This window comes from Hyaloscypha bicolor, assembly GCF_002865645.1.
Source record: "Hyaloscypha bicolor E unplaced genomic scaffold K444scaffold_58, whole genome shotgun sequence".
NCBI lineage: Eukaryota > Fungi > Ascomycota > Leotiomycetes > Helotiales > Hyaloscyphaceae > Hyaloscypha > Hyaloscypha bicolor.
This window is the reverse complement of record NW_020194560.1, coordinates 480871-503986: the sequence shown is the minus strand read 5'-3', so window position 1 is coordinate 503986 and position 23116 is coordinate 480871. Positions and strand designations below refer to the sequence as shown.

General features: G+C 47.3%; 8 protein-coding genes across 8 annotated transcripts; 4 read left to right on the top strand and 4 right to left on the bottom strand.

Moving 5' to 3' along the window:
- Positions 1 to 89: 89 nt before the first annotated feature.
- On the top strand, positions 90 to 2029 carry K444DRAFT_560690 (oligosaccharyltransferase alpha subunit). Its single transcript, XM_024876907.1, has 3 exons — positions 90 to 495; positions 550 to 1398; positions 1446 to 2029. Exons 1-3 carry the CDS (start codon positions 140 to 142, stop codon positions 1714 to 1716), a joined length of 1476 nt encoding a protein of 491 aa, XP_024737611.1. The 5' UTR covers positions 90 to 139; the 3' UTR covers positions 1717 to 2029.
- Positions 2030 to 2346: 317 nt separating this feature from the next.
- K444DRAFT_663069 (uncharacterized protein) lies at positions 2347 to 5053 on the bottom strand. The gene is made up of 5 exons (XM_024886781.1): positions 4447 to 5053; positions 4294 to 4393; positions 4148 to 4237; positions 4034 to 4100; positions 2347 to 3983 (listed from the first exon to the last, which is right to left on the bottom strand). The coding sequence occupies exons 1-5, from the start codon at positions 5012 to 5014 to the stop codon at positions 2535 to 2537; spliced, it is 2274 nt and encodes a 757-aa protein (XP_024737610.1). The 5' UTR covers positions 5015 to 5053; the 3' UTR covers positions 2347 to 2534.
- A 1145-nt stretch (positions 5054 to 6198) lies between these two features.
- Positions 6199 to 7721, bottom strand: K444DRAFT_663068 (uncharacterized protein; the record flags this gene model as incomplete). Its single annotated transcript, XM_024886780.1, has 4 exons — positions 6199 to 6342; positions 6431 to 7064; positions 7155 to 7432; positions 7484 to 7721. 4 exons carry the CDS (start codon positions 7719 to 7721, stop codon positions 6260 to 6262), a joined length of 1233 nt encoding a protein of 410 aa, XP_024737609.1. The 3' UTR covers positions 6199 to 6259.
- A 2007-nt stretch (positions 7722 to 9728) lies between these two features.
- K444DRAFT_527830 (SPX-domain-containing protein) lies at positions 9729 to 12229 on the top strand (the record flags this gene model as incomplete). The annotated part of the gene is made up of 4 exons (XM_024874662.1): positions 9729 to 10169; positions 10219 to 10464; positions 10511 to 11872; positions 11921 to 12229. The coding sequence occupies 4 exons, from the start codon at positions 9729 to 9731 to the stop codon at positions 12227 to 12229; spliced, it is 2358 nt and encodes a 785-aa protein (XP_024737608.1).
- A 392-nt stretch (positions 12230 to 12621) lies between these two features.
- Positions 12622 to 13449, bottom strand: K444DRAFT_652546 (SGNH hydrolase; the record flags this gene model as incomplete). Its single annotated transcript, XM_024885804.1, has 3 exons — positions 12622 to 12817; positions 12923 to 13172; positions 13227 to 13449. The coding sequence occupies 3 exons, from the start codon at positions 13447 to 13449 to the stop codon at positions 12622 to 12624; spliced, it is 669 nt and encodes a 222-aa protein (XP_024737607.1).
- A 262-nt stretch (positions 13450 to 13711) lies between these two features.
- K444DRAFT_489053 (uncharacterized protein) lies at positions 13712 to 13879 on the top strand (the record flags this gene model as incomplete). The annotated part of the gene is made up of 1 exon (XM_024873177.1): positions 13712 to 13879. A coding segment is annotated over one exon (168 nt), but the record flags the coding sequence as incomplete, so codon positions are not given.
- Positions 13880 to 16479: 2600 nt separating this feature from the next.
- Positions 16480 to 17644, bottom strand: K444DRAFT_721078 (uncharacterized protein; the record flags this gene model as incomplete). Its single annotated transcript, XM_024888510.1, has 3 exons — positions 16480 to 16726; positions 16970 to 17155; positions 17187 to 17644. Coding segments are annotated over 3 exons (815 nt in total), but the record flags the coding sequence as incomplete, so codon positions are not given.
- Positions 17645 to 19447: 1803 nt separating this feature from the next.
- K444DRAFT_663065 (uncharacterized protein) lies at positions 19448 to 21727 on the top strand. Its single transcript, XM_024886779.1, has 2 exons — positions 19448 to 20317; positions 20366 to 21727. Exons 1-2 carry the CDS (start codon positions 19707 to 19709, stop codon positions 21504 to 21506), a joined length of 1752 nt encoding a protein of 583 aa, XP_024737604.1. The 5' UTR covers positions 19448 to 19706; the 3' UTR covers positions 21507 to 21727.
- The last annotated feature ends 1389 nt before the right edge of the window (positions 21728 to 23116 follow it).

Sequence of the window (23116 nt, the reverse complement as noted above, 5' to 3'; positions counted from 1 at the left end):
ACACCTTGGAGAGACGTAAGCTACAAGCCCAAGATCTAGTATTTCTTGTGCACATCACAACCTCACAGTCGCCAACCCGCGAAACCTGTCTTTTCCACCTCTATTCGGTTCTTCGGCGCGTCTGCCTCCATCCTTCAAAATGAGGTTGCTGGCAATTGGGGCCGCCGTCCTTTCCTTTGCGTCGACAACTCTCTGCGCAGAGAAGGGGAATTTAACCAAACCACTTGCTTCACGATTAATCCTACCTTCGACCTTCAAGCCTCCGCAGAACTTCAAGAATGTCAACCTTGTGCACATCATCAACCTCGAGAAGAGCTACCCCAAAGAGCAGATCAATGTGGTGATTGAGAATATTGCGGGCACGCCCCAGGATGAATACTTTATACCCTTCACCTCTCAGCAGATGGCGACAATTGGTGGACTGGAGGTGAAGGACAAGAAGAATCTGGATAGAGGTCTGTTCGAGGTCAGGGCTGTCGAATTTGATCCAGAAAGGTACGAGCATAGAGGGAATATGCTGCCAGAATTCCTCACTTACACTTCTCGCAGCGATACCCAATTCTACCGTGTCCGTTTGGCTCAGCCACTTGCGCCAAAGGCACAAATAACTCTGGGAATCACATACTCCTACCTGTCCGCTCTCCACCCCCTTCCTAAACACATTGGCCAACAAGAGTCGCAATTCTTGGTCTACGAATTCTCTGCATACTGCCCCTCGGCTTATGTCACACTGAAGCAGAAGACCGAAGTCAAATTCCCATCTGGAAATGTCCCAGAGTATACTATCGTCCCGGGAGGCGAGGTAGAATCCCCGGTCAAGGCTGGATCGAAGTTCACATATGGATCATTCGGCGAGGTTCCAGTAGGTGCAGTGGAGCCAGTCAAGGTCCGATACGAATTCACAAAACCACTGATCCACGTTTCTCGACTGGAGAGGGACATTGAAGTCAGTCATTGGGGTGGAAACGTCGCTTTCGAGGAACGGTACACTCTCCACAACCACGCAGCAAATCTCACCAACCAATTCTCTCGTGTACAATGGGCAGCTCAGCAATACTACAACCCATCATCCACCGCAATCAAGGAGCTCAAGTTCCCGCTCAAGGTTGGGAGTTTGGACCCATACTTCACTGATGTGATCGGAAATGTCTCTACCTCGAGATTCAGAAGCAACAAGCGCGAAGCAAACCTCGAGATCAAGCCAAGATATCCAGTCTTCGGAGGATGGAACTACCCATTCCGTGTTGGATGGAATGCGGACCTCAAGAAGTTCTTGCGCAAATTGAGCACCGGTCAAGGATATGTTTTGAATGTGCCGTTCCTCGAGGGCCCAAAACAGCCGGAGGGAATGGAGTATGAGCACATTGAGCTTCGCGTCATTCTCCCAGAAGGCGCTAAGTACGTTCCCTTTGTATCCTGGAGATATCCTTACTAACCTGTTGCAGGAACGTCAAGTACAGCACCGCCGTCCCACTCACCAGCGAAGCAATCTCCCTCCACCGGACATTCATGGATACCACCGGCCGAACAGCACTCACACTGAAAGCCATCAACATCGTCGACGATTTCAGAGACCGAGAATTGATCGTCACATACGACTACCCTCTCCTCGCAGGTCTGCGAAAACCACTGGTGATTTTCGTTACTGTCTTTGGTCTCTTTGCTGCGGCGTGGGCGATTGGGAGTATCAATGTGGGTATAAAGGGCAAGAAATAAAATAAGGGTGCAAAATGGGGCGAGATATTTGTACAGCTATGTAGAATATAAAAGCCGGGGGTTTAGTGGTCAACCGTTTGTTGCAGAGTTCCTCGGTGCAATGCGTACTCGAGATGTCCAAACGGGAGGCGCGAGGTGAGACCTAGATATCGTTACGTGAAGAGCGAGATCTCAGCGAAATCGCACAGGTTTCCAGCAGCTCAACTCTTATCTCAACGCCCTGCATCCCAGATATTTGGACGAGGCTGTCCATAGGCATTCATATTTCGAAATGTTGTTTGAGGACATCAGAAAATGGAATATGTTATCGCAGCAACTGTTTCTCGTGCTCGTGGATGGCGAGCAAAGCTCTCTTCCCCTCCAACTCACGACCTCCAATGGTCATGCCCCGAATATTGTTTCTTCCCAATTTGCACTGCCTGCGCATGGAGAATATCATACGCAGTCACAAGATGGAAGACATCGGGGATTACCCAGTTGAAAGCGTAAGCTAACTCCTACCAGTCTTTCGCATTCTTCCGCTCTTATCTCGAACAACCCCAGCCTCAAACGAAGAAATCATCACGAAAAGAAAAGGTGCTTACTCTTTCCGGTAAACGTGACCGGCCCAGCCCCGGTCTTAAGCACGATCTCTGCATCATCGTTCTTATTAATATCCTCTTCCTACGTCCCATTAACGCCATATTAATCCAAACCCGGTGGAAGGCAAAACCCGTTGCCTTTATAGTTTCAAGAAATCTAATCGTCAATATATCTCTATGTATACTAATACAATCCACCCAAATCTCTCCCAACAAGACTCAAAACCAGCAGCAACCTCACATCCCCTCAATATTCCACATCGGCGCCCTTCTAACCTCAACCTCTATCCCCACATTCCCCACACTTCCTTCTCCATCCACATCCACATCAGCCACACTAAAATCTACAACCCCTCTCCCAACCAATCTCTGCACATCCGTCCTAACGCTCCCATTAACCGCCTGCACCTTCCTGTAGAATAGCTCTGTATCGGGTTCCATGCCCAGTGCGCCTTGTGCACTCACACCACCGAACCTCATTTCCTGCTGCGTACTCCCAAAACTAAGCGATTTATTAACATCCCCGGGCGTCAGCAGTAAGGTTGCATTGCCGGTTTGCGTGTTCGTGAGAGACGTGCCGGCAAGTGTGAGGACCAGGCTTGAGGATTCTGGGAGCACGGCGAAGGGTTGAAGACCGCTAGGATAGATTGTTGATCCTGATACGGACTGGATTTTGCTTCGGCTCAGGGAGGCCAAGAGAATTGTTGAGCCATTGCTGAGAGGGGTTGCGGTAGTGTTTGCGAAGAATGGGTAGGAGTAAGTGTTTTGGTAAGGGTGGAGGCCGAAGGAATTGTCTTTGCCGGTTGTGGCGATGGTGTTTAATTGTGTGTTACCGAAGACGCCGATGGTGCCGTTGTCGGTGTGAGAGAGGGCTTGTGACCATTGGGCTTGCCAGGTTGAAGTACCATTTGCGGTTTTGAGAGTCGAGACTATGGTGAGCGTGCGTTGGACCGAAGTGGAGTATGTGAGAGTTTCGTTGGACCCGGTAGAGTTTTTGGAAAGGGATTGAGAGACGAGGATTCGAGGTTGTGGAGCGGTGATTGATGGAAGGGTGCCGGTGGTTATACTGCCCTCCGCGTCAAGCCATATAAAGATTTTACCGGTGAGAGACCAGCTGTTTCCAACGGAATCAGAGAGCGTTGCGGCGCTGCCGCCGTTGTCTTGCAAGCCGGCTACTTTCATGGTGAAGGTATGTTGCTTCCCATCGCAAAGAAGTGGAAGCCATGGAGATATGTCGATTTCGTACTCTTTCAAATCGAAGGCATCGATGCCGACAATCGGACTCCAGAATGCAGGCACCACGCCTCCTGTGAATATGATTGCGTACGGCCATTGGACACCAGCCAGCATCCCATCGATGTATAGTTGAACTTCTCTGAAAGGCGAGAATCCGAACGTTGTCCCGCCCTCTGCCGTAAATGTTGCGTTGTCTGATTGGAGGACATTGCTCCACCAGAATTCTTCATCCCCTTGACCGCAGGAAGAGATGGAGAATACAGCACGATTCGCATTCTGTGGAAAGGATATAGTATTAGTTGCATTGGCTGCTGGCACGCTGAAGACACTAGGCATAGAGGCATTCAAGCCCAGTCGCGCAGAGATCGGTAGGATCATGTCGGCGGCATTCACTGATTCTTTGGCATTGAGGAATGTTACCGTTAGAGTTGTGTTGTAAGATCCTGTCAACTGCTCGAATCAGTACCGTCCAAACTTGAAATAGGACAGAAGAAACTTGCATTTGTGGTGACTTGATTAGGTAGGTCAAATATCAAAACTTGGGGAGATTTCCAGAAATACATGAGACTGGGTCGCAATTAGAGAGAGCCTTTATCCTTGACGAGAGGACATACTGTGACATATCTTTGACATATTCCCACACGATTCCACTCTTCTTTGGCTCAGCAGTCGAGGTACGAAACACTTCGGTATCTCCGAAATACCTGAGGGAATATCAACCATCTTTCTTTACTCCATGGAAGATCCGTATTGAGCTTACATTAAAGCAAGTCTATCAAACTGAGCTCCTTGAGAAACGACAGAGAAATTCATCGTCACTGTATTCGCATTTCCCATACATGCCGGCGGGGTATAATTTCCTATTCCACCCATCAGCGCCTGGCTTTCAGCGACGTTTCATCCTTCAACACACCCACAAACGGTTTCCCAAAGGAAGTAGCAAAGGAATGCTCCATCAGTTTAACTTGGCAGCTACTTCCACTCGCATCTGTCACGTTCGTATTTGCAACCGTTCCATTCGATTCAATCAACCCAGTCGATCCGAGGACCGGGGGAAACACCTGGAAAACTTGAACAGGAATGGTCGAGGCTGGAGAAGCTGAGGGCGCGGAGGAGGAATCTGTCAAGGAAGAGATCGTCGTCGTAGTAGAGAAGGTCATAGTTGTGGATGCGGTGGTCGTCATGGCATCTTGAGGATCGGCAGATCTGGGTATGAAAGCACTCGGCAGCTGATTCTCTGGAGATGGGGACCGAAGGAGGAGCAGAGCAGAGCCGAACAGAGCTATGCTGCATGACAGGATGACGACGTAGATCTTGGTGAAGAGTTTCCTGAAAGAGTCCTGCTTCTTGCGTTCCCATGGTTCGTAACTTTCTCCATCGAAGTCCTCCCACTTCGCAGTCATCTCATCAAGAGATGTCCGCTTTTTTCCCAAGACCTCGTACCGAGGCAACATTTCCCCACATTTCCTGTCTCCAGCCATGACACTTCTTCCAAGAGGATCTCACACCATGGCCCGCGGCCATGTTTATACTCCCTGCCCTCTAAATAAAACGTAGCGCGGCCAGGGTCCGGTAGACGTCAGAGCGGCCGTGCCAGCCTTGTCACGCTTGCTTAAGGCCTGTCCTGCCACTGCCATATGACCTCCATATACCATACACCATTCCAAATTTACTATTCCCACGATAACAGCGCCTTCTGCAAATAAGCCCTCTATCTGAAATAAAATGCCGCTAGTAAGGATCGCTCTTTTTATATGATTTTAAAAGCTAGTCGCGATTAACTTTTGACTAGGGCCTTTTAAATCTAAGGTAAATGCCTAGAAGTAACTACTAGACCCTCGGTTTATTTCTTAATGCTTAATTTCTCTGTAATATTCTATAATCTAACTCTTAGACAAAATCTTGGAATTAAGTAAAAGCGTAATACTTTTAAGTCTAAGGGGAGTTTCGTGAGCCTGGAGGACCCGAAGAAAAGGAAAGAAGCGAATACGACTGGAAAACTGTGTGGAGTGAAGTTTAGCTGCACGGACCTCTAAAACCTTTGACAAAAACAGCTGAATGGTGTATGGTGGTGAAAGGACAGGCCTTTAGTCCGGAGTATCAGATTTGAGACACCCGATGCACCGATGCCGTCGCAGATCTCCCTCCGCCGTATGACGCGGGATCACCTTATCTGAAGAGATCCCCATCTATGTAGCCAGATATTCCATTCCGCATTGGGGTTCGTGATAAATTGCATTTGAGATGTTGGAAGGAGAAAGGCGCGAGGTGGAGTCATGAGAAAGAGCACGCCACGCGAATTTCGCTTCTTTCCCTTTTGTGGGGAGTTCAGGGGCTCCTCGCCTAAGTTACGGGCGGTGCTCGCTTAGACGAACATTACCCCCTTCAACATTCCGAGTTGCAGACAGGTACCGTACGAACCATAGACCTAAACCTTCTTTCGAACCATAAGACAAAAACTCGTAAATAAGGTTGTACATCCGGCATTGAAAACACGCGTAGACAGATAGCGGGTTTGTGAATCGATGCCCGCACGTGAAATTCAAGGAAAGTTCACGAGTTGAAAATGAAGTGTATAGTAGCGAAGAATATGTATATGTTAAAAAAGAACGGAAACAGAAGACGAACTATAGTACAAATTAAATCCAAGCTTAATCATATTGCCCTTCAACCTCTTTCAGCCTGTTCCTGCCTCCAAATCTCAGGCGAGAACGATCCAAATTCAATCAAGCAAGGACAGCGATAATAGTCGTGACGGCCCCGTAAACCGCTTTGGCATCGTTGATAAGTTCGTTGAGCAAATTGCCCCCTATCACCGCATTAGCATCTACTCGAGCGAACTCCTAAAGGCAAAACAACAAAAAGAAACAGTAAACTGATATGCAAGGAAGACTCACAATCAATGCTCCCATGCGCATGCCCGGTCCCGTAATTGGAAGCCACCCAAGCACGCCAATCATAGGCAATCTCAGGATTATTGACCCATCGATCAATATTATTGTCATTTGTCGGGCCACCAAAGATCGGAATGCCACTATAGTTAGGACCCACAGTGCCAGACTGCATCAGCGTGATGGCAGTGCCATCCGCATTAACGAATAGCCATCCGATCTGCCAGTTAAATTGAATTGCAATATGGTCGTGCATGCTGGACATCCAATGTGCGTTGCCGTCGCTGTAGAGTGTGACGCTGCTGGAGCCGGAGATATCCGTGAGCGAGATGGGGTTCCAGGTCCAGGTCAGGCTAGAGGGAAGGCCGCCTACATGCACCCAGCTTTGCCCGGCGTGGTAGTAGATCATGCCGTTGCTAAAGTCGTTGAAGCGACCTCCTGCTGAGCCAGAGCCGGTTTCATCGGTAATGGGGTAACCGATTTCGCTCTTTGTGTCGCCGATCGAAAGCCAGCGCTGATAAATATCGCCGTAGATGAGGAAGGCGCCGCGTTGCCCGGTCCAGTAGATGGCGCGGTTGTCGGAGAAGACGTTGTAGCGGATGTATGTTCCGGAGTTGTCTGTTGTGCCGAGTTCATCGGTCTGCGGGGAATTAGGATAGGATTGTCAAAAGGTGGTTCAAGAAGAGGGAAGAGCTTTCGATTGTCAGGGGACAATAGACGGGGCACATACGAGAGGGTAACCGTAACTGCCTCCTTGAGCCTTCCACTTCAGCCAGATTGCGCCGTAGACAGCGTGAGCGCCGTGTGAAACGTCATGGCAGTAGATGGAACCCCAGGCGTAGTCTTTGTGCACTGTACCCCAGGAGGGGTCCGAGATGAACCCGCTTGCAGGTGTTCCCACGTTAACTTTGAGTAAGGTGGCTTTGGCGTCGATGAGATCCTGGCAAGTTATGAGGTGGATTGGGATTTTTGGCCAGCCGGGGAGGAGGTGAAATTCTGGATTGGTTACTGTAGAGGAATTGTGAGTGAGAGTAAACGTTCTATGGGTAGTCTACTCACATGGCTTTGTGAGCGACTGGATGGTTATATTGGGGTTGATGGTTGGTTTCACATCGGTGAAGTTTGAGGCGGAGAATTTGGCAGTTGCGGTATTGTTCTGCGGTGCAGTCGTTGATTGAGCAGGAAGGACAGTGGATGAAGTTGGTGTGGAAACCGTCGAGGTTGCATTGGAGGAAGTAGGAGCAGCTTGGGACAATCCAGCCAAAAAGAGAGTAATGAGTGTGGTAGAAAAGAACATTTTGATGAACTTTCAGGCTTTTGATAATGAAGGTGGTTTTTCTTGCTGATGGACTTCTTTCCTGGTGGCGACCAACGCTTCGTTTTATACAACTCGAGAGCCATGTCGACTCCTCTCTCCATCTCTCTCAGGAGTCTCCAATTTCCGATATCTTGCGCACTCTGCTTAGGGTGAAGCTGTTCGGACCCCGTAGATGTGAAAGTCTTGATTAAATGCATGGGTTCACACGCCATCTCGTTTCAATACAAACACCACATAATGGAGTTGAGTTGGGGTGTTCGTGATGCATAGCTGTAAACTTTTCCCAACAGCCAAGCTAATTGGATAACAGAATGCTCTGTTGCACACAGCTTGTCCCCGCTGGAATGTCCATCGGACATAAGGTGAGGCTGTGAAATCCCAAATTTGGACAGAATGACTTTTGATGATAGCGGGAAGGAAGGGAGGCGCAGTGTCAAGATGGCTTTGAGCTTTTAAGATGATGCCGAAAGTTCTGGATTCGCGGTAAGTTTAAATGAAAGCTGGAGAAGACTTGAGGTATTGGAGCTATCGGTGCTCAAAGGATTTGAAGGCTGAAGCAAAGCCTGGAGCCGGAGAGGCTACCAACCGATGATGACGCCATGGAGGATCAAGATTCAAAGTCCCAGTGGCGGGGAAAGCTGAAACTACAAATGAAAGGTTGTTCATTGGTGATGACAAAATCAATCAGCCTCTTGGGTAAAGGGCAGTCTGCCTTAAGCTTGCGGCTGCGGCTTACCTCCGATGAGACGCAGGGACGCGAGCCGCCTGAACGTGGTGCAAGCCACAAGCCATGCCAGAGCGTCGTTGTGGTCTCATTAGATAGAGAAGTGCAGGTGATTTGGGGAAATGCCGTTGTGTGTGAGACACCTCTGCATCGGTCGATGATTGGTTCAAGCGAGAAGGAAGAAAAGGGGTTACCCGCCTTTGCGTTACCCAATCATAGCTGCGGCAATAGGTTCTGCCCCCGGGTTGATTCACACTCCACTATGTCCAGAGGCAGTGCAGGCGCTTGATTGACGATACATTTCCATAGTTCAATTTCAAAAGACAAGAAAGATCTGAGTTGGGATGCGTCACGTGAGACCGCCTTTTGGCAGGAGAGGAAACATCTAGGAGGCGGATGTATACATAAGATACTGTCAACCGCAATGGCTTGTCAATTTACTGAGGCACTCGTAATAGAATAAGAAATCAGGAGTAGTTGATATTTATGTTGAATACGATCACGTGGCTAGGGCCGAGGACGGACTTTGATATTGTAATGAGGACAGTAGGGTATGGCTCAACATGTCTCCCCGTCTAAGTTCCTCTTGCTTTCCGTGATTCTTGTAGCTTTTCCCTCTAGTGCCTCACTAATTAAGATTACATAAGATATCATCCAGAAATTGTAACCACGTGCAGTTTTGCCTCTGGTCGTTCTCCAATATACGTAGCTGCACGCATAACGCATACCTCCGCGGCACCCCACTAGATAAGATAAGAGCTGTCAAGAGCGCATGCCAAGTTTTCACTTCACATGGGCGCCAGAGGGCATGTCATTGGTCAATTGGTCCCAACGATCGCCTCGCTGCTAGGTGCTGCTAGGTGCTGCAAAATCGGGGTTGTTTGCTGGTTAGCTCAGGCTGGCGTGCGGTGACAGGCCAGCGACGGAACTCTGCTGGTGAAGCGGGGATCAAGAGCTGAGCAGCAGACAGCAGCAGACAGCAGACAGCAGACAGCAGCAGCTCCCGTTTCTCACCCACCTCAACCTTCACTCCGCAGCTCGCTGACTCTGTTGCACCGACCAGGTATTTCCCCCATCAGAACATCACCAGCACGTCACACAAATATCTGCAATCACCTCCCGCGACTCAATTGATCGCAACACGCAATTCTCCCAAGAATGAAGACCAAATGCTAATCGTCGAAGACCTCAGGACCAAGCAAGTATCCTGGCGACCCACCGCGCGCGGCGTGCGCTACAAATTCGAAGCCGGCCAGATCATCATGAAGTTCGGCGAGCAGCTGCGCTCCAGCGTCATCAAGGAGTACGAGTGGTCGTACATCGACTACGAGGGCCTCAAAGCCCTGCTGAAAGTCGAGGGCCCGAAAGGAGAGAAGAAATGGACCGAGGAGAAGGAGACAAAGTTCATCGACGCACTCGATGTGCAGTTGGATCGTGTGTATACGAGGCAGAAGAGCAAGGCGGGCGAGATTGACAGACGCATTGAGTCGAGTCGGAGGGAGGTCGATGATGTTGTTGCTAGGCTCGACAGCAGAGGCCCCGTGGGCAGAGATGGCCAACGAGAGGATGACGATGCCCCGACTGAGGAGGAGTTCATGATGCTCGAGCAGGATCTGGGGGATATTATTGCGGACGTTCATGATCTGGCCAAGTTCGTGCAGGTCAACTATACCGGGTTTCAGAAGATTATCAAGAAGCATGACGTGAGTCTGCCACCTGCTGGGGGGAGAGGAGCGGAGCTGACGGTTGCAGAAAAAAACTGGTTGGATTCTCAAGCCAGCCTTTGCCACGAGACTGAAGAAGAGCCCTTTCTTCAAAGACAACTACGATGCGGATATTGTCAAGCTGTCGAGGCTGTTTGATATCGTGCGAACGAGGGGTAATCCAGTCAAGGGCGACAGCTCTGCTGGTGGCAGTCAGGGCAATTTCATTCGACAGACCACCAAGTACTGGGTGCACCCGGACAATATCACTGAATTGAAGCTTCTCATCCTTCAGGTCAGTCTCCGCCTCCCCCGGCAGTGCCTGTGCTAACCATTTGCAGCATCTGCCTGTCCTCGTCTTCAACCCTAACAAAGAATTCGAAGCTAAAGACTCTGCTATTACATCTATATACTATGATAATCCTAAGACCTGGGAACTGTACGAGGGTCGTCTCAAGAAGTCGGAAGGTGCTGAGGCAATTCGAATGCGATGGTACGGAGATGTCGATACCGAGACAATCTTCGTTGAGAGAAAGACACATCGAGAGGATTGGACTGGAGAGAAATCCGTCAAGGCGCGATTTAACTTGAAGGAAAAGAACATGAACGCATATCTCAGCGGGAAAATGCTGCCCGAAGCCATTTTCGAAAAGGCACGGAAAGAGGGCAAGAAACCTGCGAGGCAGATTGACGAAGACGAGAGACTAGCAAAAGAGATCCAGTACTCGGTGTTGAAGCATGGATATGTTCCTGTCTGCCGATCATTCTACAACCGTACGGCTTTTCAGCTACCTGCCGACGCACGAGTCCGTATTTCCCTGGATACTGAGCTTACCATGGTTCGAGAGGATAACTTGGACGGACGAAAGAGAGCCGGCGACAATTGGCGACGAACAGATATCGGTATCGACTTTCCATTCTCCCAGCTTCCACCCGAAGATGTTGAACGCTTCCCGTATGCTATTTTGGAGGTCAAGCTGCAAACACAAGCAGGCCAAGAGCCTCCGGAATGGGTTCGAGAACTCATTGCAAGTCATCTCGTCGAAGCTGTGCCTAAATTCTCCAAGTTCATTCACGGCACAGCTACCCTTTTCCCGGATCGCATCAATTTACTTCCTTTCTGGATGCCACAGATGGGCACTGATATCCGCAAGCCTCGCACGCTTAATTTCGGCATTCAAAGACCTGGTGGACCGTCGACACAGACGTCTTCAAGTGACGATGAAGACGACGATGATGATTCAGATGACGAAGAACGAGAGGAAACCGTTTCTCCAACTACAACTGCCGCCGAGTCCACCGGTAGCCAATCTCGAGAGCACGAGAATCGAGCTCCGGGAAATAGCCTCGATATCGAGGAGCAGATTGCAGCCATGCCACTGGCAGAGGAAGAAGAGCAATACTACGATTCCGATGACGACGACAATGATTCCGATGCTCTCGAAGAAGCTAGGCAGATTGGCGGATGGCCCTATTACTCTAAGCTCATCAAGAGAAATACCAAATTGGCAGGCTGCTATCTCGCCAACGGTTTCCACTCACTCATGCGACCAAGCCCTGTTCCTGGAAGCAGTTTAGATCCTCTTAATTCAACCAGAATCACCAGCAAACGCTTCCAAGCTCCAAAAGGAAAGAAGATCCATGTACCAGTCAGAGTAGAGCCAAAAGTCTACTTCGCAGCCGAGCGAACCTTTTTGTCCTGGGTACGCTCTCCCTTCCCCCTCCTCCTTCGCCTTACTAATCTCTCACAGCTCGAAAACTCAATCTACATCGGCTCCATGGCGGCCCTCGTAATAAACTTCGGCGCGAAACCCACCCGCGCCTCCTTCCTCGCCGCAGGCGCTTTCACGATCGTTGCCGTCCTTGCTCTCGTCTACAGTCTCAGCATTTATATCTACAGAAGCTGGAGTATTAGGAATCGGAAGGCGGCGAGGTATCATGATAAGTACGGTCCGACGTTCTTGATGGTTATTCTGGTATTGGCGCTTGCGATGAACTTTTGGTATGAGGCGGGGAGACGAGGATATCTTGGGAGTGAGGTCCCGATGTGGTTAGTTTAGTGGTGATTGAGTGTGGAAAGCGGTGGGGCTGAGATAGTAGTGTGCATCTTTGGCGGGTTGATAGACCAATGATAAAGAGAGAGGTGCGAGTGCGAATGCATAGTTTTCTGTGCCTTTCGATATCAAATTGTGTTGCATTACGGAGGCATTGTGCATCGGCTGGATAGGAAAGGTTGTCCCGTATTGAATTGCATGTCTATATAAAATAAACCGAATTTTGGTATATGAAAGAAACACTTGCCCTCAAACTCCTTCGATCGTCGCTTTTCCTTTCATTCATTTCGCATCCATTTACTCCGTTATCCACTTTCTTGGTTCATCCATGATAGAACCTTAAAACCCGATCTAATCCTCCATTTCTCTATCTAGGCAGTCTGGTCTTTGATTTGGTCTTAGTCTTGGTCTTGGTCTTCCCCATCTCTGAGTTCAGCCTCGCGCTGCAGAATCTCAACCAGCCTCTCCGCGACGAGGGTTCCAATCCTGGCATACCCGGCAGCCGTGAAATGCAGCCCATCGTCCCAGATTTCTTTTCTCTCATCCTTGGACATGGAATGGTAGGGCATCTTGGCGTAGAGGTCGAGTGTGAATCTAGGATGGTCAGTGAGAGATGGGAAGTGTATAGGTCGATCGATGGGTTAAGCATGGCGGCAAACGTGAGGCTGGATGATGATAGGGATATAGTTCTGTACTTACACGTCGTCACGGGAATCGTCCCAGATGGCTTGGTTCAACTCATCTCTCCTGGCATCCAGACTCGCAATCTTGGCAGAGCATTCAGGCACGGTCATGATCAAGACGCGAGCTGAGTACGAGAGAGGGATGTCCGTCACGGCTTTGATGGCCGAATGGATCTCCTCTGTAGACTTTCCCCAGCCGAGATCGTTGGTTCCGCCCAGGAAGACGACCCAATCGTATGGCAAATGCTTTGTCAATGGATGATCGTCTTTTAGATATTAGCCATGGGTTTTAAAGTTTGGGTTTGAAGCGGGGGAGATACAGCGATCCTCCATTCGTCCCAGAAAGCTTCCAGTCACCTGATCCCCGCTCATTCCATCCGTGTCAATGGCAATATTATATTGAGAGGATAGGGAGAGGTTGGTTCGCAGTTTTTCAAGCAGTGTGAGTGAGTAAGGGGTGAAGGAGAGACCGTGGTGGGTGTAGCCTTCCGTCAAACTATCTCCAAAGCAGAGAATCCTGAACTGCTTCTTAACTGTCGCCATTCTCGTGACGTGCGTTCTCTGAACTAAGGATTAAAGGTACGAGGGAATCAAGAAGGGGGTTTGGTGGTTGGAGATGAGGGGTACACAGCGCAAGGAGAGGGGGATTGAGATGGGTTGGAGTTACACGAGGCTGAGGTGCAGGCTGCCGCCGGGTATTTTGCGTGACACTCTGTGACTGCTCACCGCTTATGGGCAGAATTAGGATGAGATATACGCAGCCGAAAGGGGAGGGTGTGGATTTGGGTACAGCGGAAGGAATTCACAAACTAGCTATCCTAATTTTAGTTATATAGCATTGGATATCTTAAGTATTCTTGCTATGTTAGTTGTCCCTGAGTATCTGTTTTCTAGCACCAAGTTTCTAATTTCGGAACTACAAAATAAACTCGGTGTAGATATTATTAAGGCCTTTGAGTGCTTGAAATTGTGGTATAAGATCACAGGGTGGGAGGCTAAATCAGAGTGGTTAGAGAAAATCATTGGTATTAAACCTAGTGCAATCGGGTAGAGCCACGTGAAACTGGTCAAATTGAAGTTTAAACCGCGGTTTCGAGGATATAATTGTAGTTTAGTTTAATGGAGAGATGCCTCAGTTTAGTATACTTAAATCGCACCACAATTTGATAATAAAATCCTGCACCGTAGTCTGAAACCGCAGTTTGCACTATACCCTACTCTGAGCACAATTTGCGCCAGTCGCCAGCAATGTTGCCAATACACTCTGGCGGCCATGTACTGCCGCCATTGCACTTAGAGGAGCAAGTGCTGCTGCCCTGCGAAGCTTGGACTACCTGTGAAAATGAGCAATAATTCTCATAAGGTAAGAATATTTTTAGTTACGTACACAGCAGTGAGATCCATCCGAGTACTTGCACTGATAAAAACCTCCGCAGGCTTCTATTATAGTAATGAGAGCGAGAAAGCCCGCAATAGCTGACATAATACCGACCATATTTGGCTATGTAAGTAAGTAAGCAAATAGATTGGAATTTTTTGAGGATTAGGCGTATGAATGTTCTCTTGGAAATATTGAATGGCAAACAAAGTCTTGCGTTTATACTTAAGAGAACTTCTAACCGAAGTTGTTCCTTTCTTTCTAATGTGCTTACTACTCTATTTTACACGGGATTTAGTACGAAACTCAGAATTAAAGCTATTTGTTATAAGAGTAATTTATTGGGTAGGACCTAAACTATATTCTAAGCATATTAATCAGAAAGATAAGGTATTATTAATCTTTATTAGCTGCATTAGAGATAGGGATATAATCGATATTATACTTAACCTTTTAAGCACGCACCATTATAACTTTTGCGTAACTTAACTTTCTCAGCACACCACGAACCATATAGCCGCGCATTTCGTCTGGGAGAACAGGAGTAGATATGCCTAAACTGAAATATTCTGAATTGCTCTTGGATTTATAAACCTGCCCTGGATATCTTTTAATGGTACTATTTTGTTTATGGCAGCCGTTTGATAAGGTTGCAGGTCTAATCATAGTAGAAAGGAAAAGAACGAGGTTGACGACGGAATACAGTGGAGTACGATTACTGTGCCCTTCGCGATGAGAGAGCTTGGCCGGGAATTTCACGAACTCTGGATGTCAAAGTTCGTTTTCCAACGTGAGGAAAGTCTAATCTTGCTCCCTCGATGCGATACGCCACAGAATGAGAAGATCTCGTGGAAGTAACTCATTGTTTAGCGTCTCTGATATTGAAGCTCGATTCTACGAATTAATTTCATCGCCAACGGATGCTCTACACGAGACGCACATGTGATTGTGAGTCTATTGCAACGAACTGACGAATTGAACCTCTGACTGTCAGCAATTTCGACGGAGAAGCAAGGCGGTGAGGCGTATTTCAGAGCTTTGATAGCGTCACTGTAGTTCTTATTATTCATATGACATCTTGACTAAACAGTGATTTTAGTAGTATTTGAGGCTAGATTTGCACCGGGCCGATATACTATAATTTGAAGTTCTCAAATATAGAAATATGCTATTATTTAGAGATTTAGTAGTATATTATTATTATATATTAGTAACTTAATATAAGTATTAATTTTTAGTATAAACTTAGCTACTTATATATTACTATAATATTAAAACTAATTTCTATTCTTATACATCTTTAGTTTTCGACTTTGAGTTTTTTTGAGGGCATTTCAAAGCTTATTATGCGACTATAGAAACCTTATCAGGGAAAAGAATTCACTAGCCAATTACTTAAACCCCTCAACTGCCCACCCCAGAAATTCGATTTTTAATTATACTATTATTATAATTACAAATCCTATCACATTTTAATACTCTATAGTATTTTCGACATACTCACAACTATATATTTATCTTATCCTAGTAGTGCAGCTAGAATTACTTATAAGGTATTATTTTATTATTTTTTATTATATATAATAAAAATTAATAATCTTAAAAATACTTGTAATTATATTTTTATATTATATATTAAAACTCAATTAATATCTCCTAAATTTAATTAACTATTAGAGGCTATTCTTATACTTCTAATTTTAAAATATATTAATAAATTATTACTTTTTTTCTTAATAATATTTATTATTATATTATTATAATCTTTGACTTAAATATAGCTTCTCTAGTCTAATTTTAAAGTATTTACTAATAAAGAGTTTGCTTATTAGTGCCTTAATATATTAATTTCTTTTTATTTTAATTAAAATAATAAGTATATATTATTTAAACCCATATTACTTTAGGGGGCTTATTAGAATTATCCCTGAATTTAATATAGTAATATTTCTTAATAGGTATCTCAATAAGTAGCAAAAGCTTTAGAAGATAATTTGTTTGGTATTCAAATGAGTTATAGTAGTTAAATAATTATTATTTAAGTAACTATTGAATTTTTTTGGGCGGTTAGCTAGTGGATTCTTCTAGCAATATGGTTAGCGCTAGAGAACCTTAATGCGGTAGAATCGAGCTTATCGGTCGAAATTGCGGACAGTCAGACGTTCAATTCGTACTGTCCGGTGGCGCGTCGTCAACGAACTTACTTGAGGAGGGAGATCGTCGCTTCGAGCAAGTTTGTTCGAGTTCCTGGACTGCCCCAACTGTCTCCCTTTAATCCTCATGGGAGTCCCGTTTCGTCTCGCGGTTGGTTCCTTCCGTTCTTTCCTTCCTCTGCCGTCCCTGTGGGTACACGAGGCTCTGTGGTCTGAAGAAGCGGTGCTGGTTAGAGCTGTCATCAGGGTTCGGCATGATTCTTTTCTTCAAATTATCCTTTGCATTTATCTGTCTCATGTTCATACACGTGGTTCTGCTATGTAGCATATATCATCGCATGGGATAGCTCTGATCTGAACGGGAGAAGAAAGATGGGCTGCTTGTACTTCCTCTCTCCTATCTAACAATTTTTCCCTTCCCTCCTCAGAAAGACTTCTCAACCTCCTTCCTCAACTCCTCCTGCTTCCCTTCCAACCCCCCCCCACACCCCCCCCCCCCCCCCCCCACGCCCTCTCCAGCACGACCACAAACCTCCCCCTCATCTTGCCCTGTTTTAACCCACTCCCTCATCCCTTCAGCATCACCAGGCAGTTCAACCTCCTCCAACGCCCCCCTCGTCTTCCCATCAACAAACCATCCCACTCCGTCCCAACCACTCACTCCTTGTACCCTCCTCATAAAAGCATTAGCACCCGTATCACCAACACCTTTAACATTCTCCTTCAACATCTCCCTCAACTCCCCTTACATCCTTCCCCTTTTCCCTCGCTATCCTAAGCAATCCCTTCAAACTCCTATCGCCATCCTCATCCCATTTCTCGGCTTCCACAGTCTTGCCAAGGTCTCTGAATTCGGTGACAGTCCTTTGTTGGCGTTGAGTGCGCGACTCCTCCATCGCTTGCCAAATCATACTCTTCCCTTCCCTGCTCTCCCCTCCCTGCTCCGGAGCTACTTCTTTACTAGCCTTGAGCATCGCTTTTGTGTTGCTCAATTTACATGGTGTGTTGAGGGCTGTTTTAATTGCCCGTTGGCCGAGAGTATGAGACAAAGATTTTGACAAAACCAAAACGCAGAGGACGTTTTCGAATGGGCTTAGACTCAAAGAAAAGTAGTCATTTTCGGCGGAATTGGAGGCCGTTGAGGGAGGGATCGGATTTTGAGTTCTCGAGAAGGTGCAGTGCCCTGGGCGAGAGAAAGGATTTGACGGCCTTCACGGCGAAGGAATCATTGATGGATAATTGTGAGGCTTTGGTTGGTGGTTCATGTTGGAACTGAGTGTACGCTGGTACACTGTAGTTTATATACCAGGTGTATATATGGAGTGCTTACCCCGCGTAAGCTGAAAAATCAAGTCGTCAACCTCCAAAACATTGCAACAGTTCAGAGGTGTTTGCATTTGATAGAGGAGACTTGCGTTTCACTCCTGGTTTTGAGAATTCTTGGTTCTCTTCTTGGTCTTGATCCTTTATTGACTCTAATTAACGGTCTCGGGGTCTGTATTCCTCCTTCCTTTTGCCGTTTATTTGAGTGCGTTTGGACGTGTTCGTCTTCTTTGGAGTCATTTTAAGATTGTGGGAGGTGATGCATTTCACTTCGAGATTTTGCGTCTTGGAAAGAGGTAGAGAGAATTGTAATTGATAGAATATATTACCACATATTGAGCTTTTATAGTTTTATATGTCATAGCTTCTTTAGGTGTCCAATGATGAGCCTACATCTCCTGATATTAATGATGAGAGTATCACGTGATCTCATACACCACACTCAAGATATCTGAACGGTTTAAAGCCAGTTCATATTCGAAACTCTCACACTTCATTCACTATTACCCGTTTATTTTTGATCTCCTGGCTGTCCTCTACCTTTTGTGGAGAGCATACTGCAGCTTTAGGTGAGTCAGCCCTATTTCGATGACTTGCGAAGAGCTTACAATTTTCCGTCTCGGGAGGTCGGAAGATAACTTGAAGTATTGGCACCTACCTTAGTGGCACACGATCATCCATTCATCCATCTTTCCAATCCCAGTTGTAGTTGCGCACCTTATTCAGAAGCGAAAAGGGTCATAATTCTCGTGATACTTATCTAAAACCGGAATAGCCGGAGAAGCGCCAAGCAAAATCTCCCGCTTCCTTTTCTAAAATCCCTCGTCCGCAACGTGACTTCGACATCCCCAAAGAACTTCCCTTCTCAGCCGCCTCAAGGGACCACGGGAATGTACACGGATGCACGGCCAAGATCCACAGATCTGCTTGCGATCTGCCTGGGGATTCCGGAGTCATCTGATGGCCTGTGGACTCGAGTTAGCTCTTCGTGCTCGTGTGTCTTGACACTTCACCATCCGGACTTGCTTCTAGTGCAGCACAGTTCAAACAAGTTACACCCGAGATTGTAAAGAGACGAGCTTGGTCGCGAGCAGCTTGAAACATCGCAAGAATCCACTATCGCGAGTGTGCAACCCCGCATGGAATCAGAAGAATCAATCCGGATTTCGTTTCACAGGATGAATCGGGTTGCACGAGAGACATTTAGGCCAGCAACAGGGTTTGCGTTCTTTATACCTTTCCTAAGTAGGAACCCTGGATAGGCGTAAAAATATAGCGATTTCAGGAACACGGCCAATTGTAAGTACTCGCTTGACGCTTTAGGAAATGTAATTCGGTAATGCAAATTCGCGTACTAGAAAATTATAGCGATTACTAGAGACGTAGCAAACACTACGCCCCTAATACTACGCAATTTACTTTTTATAAGGCTGGATTGGATATGGCCCTTGTAATCCTGCACAAATGTCTTCTATTATTACGCCGTTATCAGGGATCCATTTTACGAAATAGAAACCAAATTGCCAGGGATGCGGCCTAAATGTCTCCACTGAGATTGGATTGCCGGGAACGATCAGCCATGATGGCTCAGCTGCTGATTAAGGCTGCACAGCCGGGAGGATTCTTCCACAGTGGCACATTGATGCGCAGCTCCATCGCATTGGTCCATATCCTATTTCATCATTTTGCCGACTGGTCAGCATGCGCCTCGGACTCCGATCTGTCAAACAGGAGTAAGAAACGGCCCGGATGTCCGCTTACATTTAAACCTCATGGACAGCCTTGCTTCATCCCCTTTCTTCCTGTTTGGCATTTCCTTCGACATTCACGACATTTGTACACTGGGAATACGGGTTTGGATGTTTCGCCAGTGGGATATATTTAATGCACCTCGGGAGCTGCCGCACATGATCCGATGACAACTGTTCCTGTATGACTCCGACGAAATGGATCCCGTAGTACCGCAGGACGAGTATTTCGAGTGGGAAGACATCGTGGCCTATCAGCCCGTCCGGGAAAATGGGGACGAGAACAACTTGCCGCAATCGGAATCTCTGGCATCATGCGTCCGAAAGATAGAAAGCGTGGGGGTTCGCCAGGTCTCAGACGTCCCACCTCCTGGGAGTCAGAGACTAGCAATGGCAACATCTACGACCTTACACTCACCGCGAGCATCTTTGACGCTGGATACCAGTTCTCTGGGCATCAACTCTACGGAAACAACACCGACGAGGAGCTCGCCCATCATTTTTCCGCCTTATGCCGAATTCAGTGAGGTTGGAGGCTCCTTCCTAATTGAGAATTGCGCAGCCGGAGCTGAGGATTTCGAGATTGTTCGGGAAACAATGGATGACATCTCTCTTTGTCCTGATCCATCGAGGCATGTTGATTATCTCTCACACCATTGGAGTGAAGAGGATATTTGGACAACATGGAAACGTCTTCAATCGAAAGGACGGGCTCCCAATGTGGCAGAGCGATTAGAGAATGCTACGTGGAGGGCGTGGGCGAAAGTTAGGTTAAAGTTGAAGACAGTATCTCCAGAGAGCTTTAATTGGTATGTTTCTTCCCACTTCTATTTGAATTTCGTCTAACAGTGTCACAGGATGAAGGATCTCGATGACACTTGGCTATACGGGCCCTTCCACAGCAGCATCTCACGGACTACCACATTTAATAAAGACTACACAAATAATACCCACTCCCCCCACACCGCCCTCGCAGTCAAGAAAACAAGATCAATCCTAAAACGACCACGCCTCTCAGAAGTCCTCCTCCGAGGCTCAGAACAACTCAGGAAATTCCGCTCCAAGAGCGTCGAGCTCGACTCCTGCCCATTCTACGGCTCTCCCGCGAAAAAACGCGTCGAGTTCCGTGAAGACCTCGAAGAATACGCTGCCATTCAAACCTCCCACCATGACGACGAAAGAAAAGACAAAATCGGCCACTGGACCGAAACTTACGAATCCAATTTCTTGTACGAGTCGAATGATCCAGTTGAGGACTTATTATCAACAACCCACTCACTCCGCCGCCACGTGGAGCAAAATATCAAAATCTTGGAAAACTACCGCGCTCGCTCTGCTCTCTCTCAAACGGTGGAGAAACTCGTCCCCCCTCCTTTGAAAGGCCCGAGGAACCCGGAGTCTGACTCTCCAATGCAGGGAGAAGCGACGAGTAGTCCGACAAGACACCACAACGAACCACTCCGCTTCTCCGCACTCTCGGAATGGACGTTGCTTAGCGGGGACTCGTTCTTCGATGAGGAAGAAGATTGGCTTGAGCCGGCGAGTGCGCCTTATACGAATTGGAAACCTACCATACCAGCTGATATGGATATTACGTCGCAAATACAAGGACCGACGCGACCAGCGAGACCAGACATAGAGGTCGATATCGATAATAGGATGAAAGATGAATTAACGGCACTGATGAGATACGAAGAGCTATATCTTGAGCCTCCGTCTTCCACGTTCTCGGAGCCGTCGTCTTCGAGTGATACGAACAGCAGTGGCTCTTCTTCGGATGAACTTGAGCGCGATAATATGAATCATGTCATTGTTCGCGATCTTGAGGAGGATGAGAGTAGAGAGGGAGGCAGGGGGCTCATGGAGATGAAGCAGGCGTTTGTGGATCGGGTTATGGAGGACTTTTATCTCTCCGAGAAGGAGGAGGGGCAGAATTTGAGTAGCTTGGTGCCGCCGGCCTTGATGCTTGTTGCAGGCTCGCAGGCTACTTTGGTTTAATGGATGAGTGAGGACTGGGGAGGATGTGACGGGTATCACGTGATGAAATTTTCGCGATGCATTTTGAGGTTCACGGGAAGGCGTTTGTCCTTATCATGCATGGGGTCGGATCTTGTACTTGATGTGTACACGACGGAACGAGTCATGATATCTTGTATATTACATCTTTATATACACTTTTACTTGCGAAAACTTTACAATCTCCTCGGGGCTGACCCTCCTCTCCCGTGCTGAATTGGATCTCACCGGAGAGAGTTCTCCGAACAGACACCTTCTTTGCTTTTCACTCATGGTGTTACTTTCATTGCGTAAATGGCTTACTTTTATTTGACGGAGGGGTGCAGAGTGGCGTTCCGGACTCATCATGGGGATCGCCCGAAGTGTACACCCACCGTCACTTTAAACTTTAAACTTGATCGCCGTCCGGGGGGGGGGGGAGTTTGCCACTGGTGCCAGCTCTTAACCTTATGCGGGGTCACCGCTTCGGGGACCGTCGACCACTTGGAGGGTTGAATGACGTGGTTGGCCTCGGAAGTGCTTTGTGAACCAGAGTGTCCAATCAGGAAGTCAGGCAGTCATCAGTTGAAGGATATATTTGAACTTCTCGACTAATATAATTGCCTCCAACTGACTGACTGACTGAGTAACTCAATTGGGTTGTCGCTGGTTCGTTAAGATTTGTACATCGGATAGTGTAGGGAGGCCACGGAAGTAAGAAGAGAAACTTGGGGTAGGTCACGTGAGCCGAGACTACTAAAGGAAGGTCTTACAATAAGTACAAGAGTACTAAGGGGTAGTTACGAAGGGAGTAAATTGTGGTGGTGTTTTTGCGGTGAGAAAAGGAAATGCTCTTATATTGTATAAGAATTCTCACATATTGACAATGCAGTTATCCTCGACGTTTCCCATTTCTCCTCCTGCTCCTTGCCTCTTGCGAAATACTGCTTCCACATAACTAGATATATACCATCTTCACTTCTCCTCTTGCTCCTCATATTTTATTACAGATCACAAATCTTGCCTTGAGAACTCATCTATTCACCTCCCCTCGTCGCCTTCCTAATTTGACGCACATCCAAATCTCATCCTGAGAGCTCATCTCAAGCAGAAACTCATCTAAAACCAATATGAAAAATGAGATGTGCAACAAAACATCGATTTGGAGATCGACTCACTCTCGACCATCGGAATGAGGCTAAGGCACTCGGTGAGTCGGTGTACCAGAACTTTTGGGACATTCAGTGCGATGTTCAGCGAAACATCTGACTCCATAATTCATCATCTTCTCTCATCAATTTGTTGCCTCCTTCACTATCAAAAGAAGATCTTTCGTCTCTCTCTCTCTCTCCCCCGCTAGTCTATAGCTCCCTCTCATGATACTTTTTATTCAACATGTAAGACCATCCCTCGCAACTTTAACGGCCTCCTTCCACACCTCACCTCCTTCGCCCCCGCCACCCTCGCAATAAAATGCAACCACTGCGACCCCATGCCTTCCGCCCACCCCCCCTTACTCGCGCAAAGCTATCCCCGCTAGAACCTCGCTTGCAAAGCGGGATCTTATTGCCATACGGCTGGATCGCAAAACAGCCGGAGCCGTAGGTGCAAGA

Bases quoted from the DNA above. Each gene is read 5' to 3' on its own strand.
- K444DRAFT_560690 (XM_024876907.1), top strand. From the start codon at position 140: ATGAGGTTGCTGGCAATTGGGGCCGCCGTCCTTTCCTTTGCGTCGACA. The intron at 496-549 runs GTACGAGCATAG...CACTTCTCGCAG, and splicing joins GTCGAATTTGATCCAGAAAG to CGATACCCAATTCTACCGTG. The intron at 1,399-1,445 runs GTACGTTCCCTT...AACCTGTTGCAG, and splicing joins ATTCTCCCAGAAGGCGCTAA to GAACGTCAAGTACAGCACCG.
- K444DRAFT_663069 (XM_024886781.1), bottom strand. From the start codon at position 5,014: ATGGCTGGAGACAGGAAATGTGGGGAAATGTTGCCTCGGTACGAGGTC. The intron at 4,394-4,446 runs GTGTGTTGAAGG...TGGGTGGAATAG, and splicing joins CTTTGGGAAACCGTTTGTGG to GAAATTATACCCCGCCGGCA. The intron at 4,238-4,293 runs GTAAGCTCAATA...ATATTCCCTCAG, and splicing joins TTTGATAGACTTGCTTTAAT to GTATTTCGGAGATACCGAAG.
- K444DRAFT_663065 (XM_024886779.1), top strand. From the start codon at position 19,707: ATGGATCCCGTAGTACCGCAGGACGAGTATTTCGAGTGGGAAGACATC. The intron at 20,318-20,365 runs GTATGTTTCTTC...ACAGTGTCACAG, and splicing joins TCTCCAGAGAGCTTTAATTG to GATGAAGGATCTCGATGACA.